Source organism: Fulmarus glacialis, unplaced genomic scaffold, assembly GCF_000690835.1.
Source record: "Fulmarus glacialis isolate BGI_N327 unplaced genomic scaffold, ASM69083v1 scaffold27510, whole genome shotgun sequence".
In the NCBI taxonomy this organism is placed as follows: domain Eukaryota; kingdom Metazoa; phylum Chordata; class Aves; order Procellariiformes; family Procellariidae; genus Fulmarus; species Fulmarus glacialis.
This window is the reverse complement of record NW_009187536.1, coordinates 1-3,728: the sequence shown is the minus strand read 5'-3', so window position 1 is coordinate 3,728 and position 3,728 is coordinate 1. Positions and strand designations below refer to the sequence as shown.

The 3,728-nt window shown below is 58.5% G+C and overlaps 1 protein-coding gene across 1 annotated transcript; it reads left to right on the top strand.

The window, feature by feature from the left end:
- Nucleotides 1-148: 148 nt before the first annotated feature.
- Nucleotides 149-3,723, top strand: ZPR1 (ZPR1 zinc finger; the record flags this gene model as incomplete). Its single annotated transcript, XM_009575592.1, has 12 exons — nucleotides 149-434; nucleotides 618-688; nucleotides 879-965; nucleotides 1,045-1,167; nucleotides 1,337-1,390; nucleotides 1,502-1,568; nucleotides 1,872-1,942; nucleotides 2,436-2,525; nucleotides 2,622-2,732; nucleotides 2,848-2,934; nucleotides 3,203-3,268; nucleotides 3,625-3,723. Coding segments are annotated over exons 1-12 (1,212 nt in total), but the record flags the coding sequence as incomplete, so codon positions are not given.
- Between the last annotated feature and the right edge of the window lie 5 nt (nucleotides 3,724-3,728).

Sequence of the window (3,728 nt, the reverse complement as noted above, 5' to 3'; positions counted from 1 at the left end):
GCCAGGGCGGCGGGGAGCCGCCGCGCAGGTGCCTTGTGCACACCTCTGTCCCTCACAAGCTGGCCTTGCTTGAGCAATAAAGTCTGTATCTTCTGTGCCGTTTGAGAAATGGCGTTATTTGTTTGGTAGTAACCGTTTAAAGCCCACAATGTGCGTATTCCCGGCGCGCTCCTGCGCGAATGGAGAGGCTGGTGGAGCTCGCCTCGGGCTGCTTGCTGAAGCTGGCCTGGAGCTGACGCTGCTGCTTTGGCGGGCACTGCGTGCCCCAGCGTGGTGGCTTAGCGTGCGGGAGCTCCTGGTTCTCTTGGGGATCCCAACGCCGCTCTTCGACTGTCCTCTGCAGGACATGAACAGGGAGGTGGTGAAGACCGACTGTGCCACGGCTCGAATTCCAGAGCTGGACTTTGAGATCCCTGCTTTCACCCAGAAGGGAGGTGGGTACGCGGCCTGCGCCCGGGGGCACGGTAGGCACCGGTTGAGGACCTGGCCTCCTCTCCATTGGGTCAAATGAGCTTGAGAGGGAGGCTGCCAGGGATCGGTACGAGCTGGCAGGGTGGGTAGCGCCGCCGTGGCGTACTTTAACGGTGCCGTCGCTTCTGTTTTCTTTCCTGCTCAAGTTCTTACCACCATTGAAGGGATAATTGACAGAGCTGTCGCGGGCCTGGAACAGGACCAGCCCGTCCGCAGGGTAAGAGGCTGTGAAAGGGGCAGCTCCTCAGGGACGCCTGCTTGGCAAATGCTTGTTCTGTTCATCCTCTGCCTATTGGCATTGCACGCTGCTGACCAGAAGAGTGTTACGGGCTCTTGTGCTGTTGTCAGCATCGTCTGCAGCTCTGGGCTGCGCCTGGCATCAGTCTCAAACGCGTCCTCTTTTGCAGGCGACGGACGAAGAGGTGGCAAGTAAAATAGATGAGTTCATTCGTAAGCTCAAGCAGCTGAAAGAAGTACATTCCTCCTTCACCTTTGTGAGTACGCGCAAGAGTGCCGCCCCTTTCTGCCCCGGGGAAGCGCAAGATGGCTTCCTACGGCTTCCTTCTCCCCTAGATCATAGACGATCCTTCAGGGAACAGCTTCGTGGAGAACCCTCACGCACCGCGGAAGGATGACGCTCTTGTGGTCACTCACTACAGGAGGACTCCCCAGCAGGCTGCCATGCTGGGACTGGAGGTAACGGGGAGCTGCTGGTGCTGCGCCGTCAGCCTGCCGCACGCAGGAGGCCAGCGGGCCGCGCGTGCTCTCGGCCTGGGGCAGCAGGGCTGATCAGTCCCCGTGCTCTCTGGGAGACCCTGAATTAAGGAAGAGAAGTCAACACTGCCTCTGGTGTCCCCTCTTGCAGGAAGAGGAGTCGGATGAGAAGCCGGCTGATTCTGCGGAGGATCTGAGGAATGAGGTGGGTGACTTTGCAGCGCAATGGTGGCCGTGCCTGGGCGACTGGCACCCAGGACAGGCTTTCTGGGCTGGCCGGGACTTTCTGATTCTCCTTCCCATTCCTGTGACCCAGGTACTGCAGTTCAACACCAACTGCCCCGAGTGCAACGCTCCAGCTAACACGAATATGAAGTTAGTGCGTATCCTTTGAGTGGGGGCGTGGGTGCAGATGGGGGCCCTCTGCGGGGGTCTGCACGGAGGCCGGCGTGGGGGTGGGAGTCGCTCTGTGTGCTGACCCAGGTCTCTTCCTGCTGCGCCCATAGGGCATGAATAATTATTTCTAGAAGAGCCTGTCAGGGTGCAAATCTGTCTCGGTGCTGCTCCTTGCCAACTTGCCAGCGAGCTCCTGCAATACCTGGGGAAGGACTGGGGCTGTGAAGAGGGCGCAGGCTGCTTCTTTGAGGCTTTCCTTTCGTTGAGTGTTCCTTGACCGTCTGCTCCAGAAATCCCACACTTCAAGGAAGTGATTATCATGGCCACCAACTGCGACTCCTGTGGGCACAGGACAAATGAGGCGAGCTGGAAAACTACTGACCCTTTTTGGGGGGGCAGTGGGGAGGGGGAGTGGTGTTCTGTGCTTTCATGGGTAGGTGTTTCTCAGAGGCCCCGGCCTCCGCTTCACAATGCGGCTCTTTGGGAAGCCAGGCTGGGAGGGAGGCTGGATTTACGGGCAGCGTCGTGAGGTGCGTCGCGCTGTGGTAGTAGAGCTGCCTGCCTTGCTTCTGGGCGGGGGCCGGACCGTATGCGAGCTGTGCGGGGGCCGGCACGTGCGGCCAGGTCAGGCTGGGTCTGGCTTGCCTTCCTAAACAAGTGAAGGGGGAGAATTTGGTCTTGAAGAGCTCCATTTGGTGCAAGTCAGCCATCTCCGCTCCTGCTCAAGTCCTCTGGGTTAAGGCACCGTCTCTGGGTTTGGAGCGGCCTCTGAACTGCCAGGGTAAACCCTCTTAAAGCATCCTGGCATGATTTAAGCATAAAAGTCCGTGAAGCTGACTGCCAGGTGTTCCTAGGTGAAGTCCGGAGGAGCAATTGAACCGCAAGGCACCAGGATTACCCTTCGGATTACAGACCCTTCCGACATGACAAGGGATATCCTAAAGGTACAGTGCATTCGGATACCTGCCCTATCCTCCTGCGGCGGGCGCGTGGGGCCCAGCCGTCCGTCTGGGTGACTCACGGGGTGCTCGCCCTTGCAGTCGGAGACGTGCAGCGTGGAGATCCCAGAGCTGGAGTTTGAGCTGGGGATGGGAGCGCTGGGGGGGAAATTCACCACGCTGGAAGGGCTGCTGAAGGACATCAGAGACCTGGTGAGTGGTCCTGCGCTGCTGCTGGTGGAGCTCAGACCCCTCGGCATCCATCTGTGGCCTGGCTGTGGGGCTGGGTGTCTTACAGCTGGCTGAGTGAGTGGGTCTGCTCTTCCAGGTTGAGAGAAACCCCTTCACTCTGGGGGACAGCTCTACGCCCAGCAAAGCAGAAAAGCTGCAAGAGTTCATTAGGAAACTGCATGAGGTGAGTGCGCTCTTAATTTTCCGTGCTCTGCAATGGGGTTTTCGCCACTGTCGCTGCAGCTATGAAGTAGGTTTAAGTGAACTCCTCGGCAAGTGTTGCGTTACCTTTTCTAGCTGTTCCACGCTTGTCCTCCCGTGTCCTCGCTTGTTCTATCAAGCTACTACTGGTTTTTAACTGAGGAAAATGTTAGAACTGTGAATGTCTTGGTGCCAGAAGTGCTGAAGGATCAGGAAGAGCCTTAATGCCTGGACGTGCTCTCTTTCCGCAGATCATAGAGGGAAAGGCAAAGGCTCACTTCATCATGGATGACCCTGCAGGCAACAGCTATCTTCAGGTACAGTGTTGTGCACTCAGAGATGAACTCCTTGAGGTCTCCTGAGCAGTTTGAGTGGATTTTCTTCGTTATTTCCCTGACGCATGTGGGCAGGCGGGGCTCCCTTCGGGGCTCTGGTAGCGAGTGGGTTGCTGCAGGCCCTGTCCAGGGAAAGGAAACTGCTGGTGGCTTTGTGGGAAGGAACACGGGAGCGGTATCTGCTCCCCGGGATTAGGGGCTGGGAATGTGGTGGTCGTGCTCTCCGTGGGGTGGTTGGGGGGGGCGTGAGTCTTGCCCGAAGCCCCTTGCCATTGCTGGGGTGCTGCTGAGGAGACCGAGAAGAGGGGTGTGAAGGAGGCCTCCCTCTCGCCCTGCAGAACGCGTACGCCCCGGAAGAGGACCCGGAGCTGAAGGTGGAGCGCTACGAGCGGACGTTTGAGCAGAATGAAGACCTGGGCCTGAACGACATGAGGACGGAGGG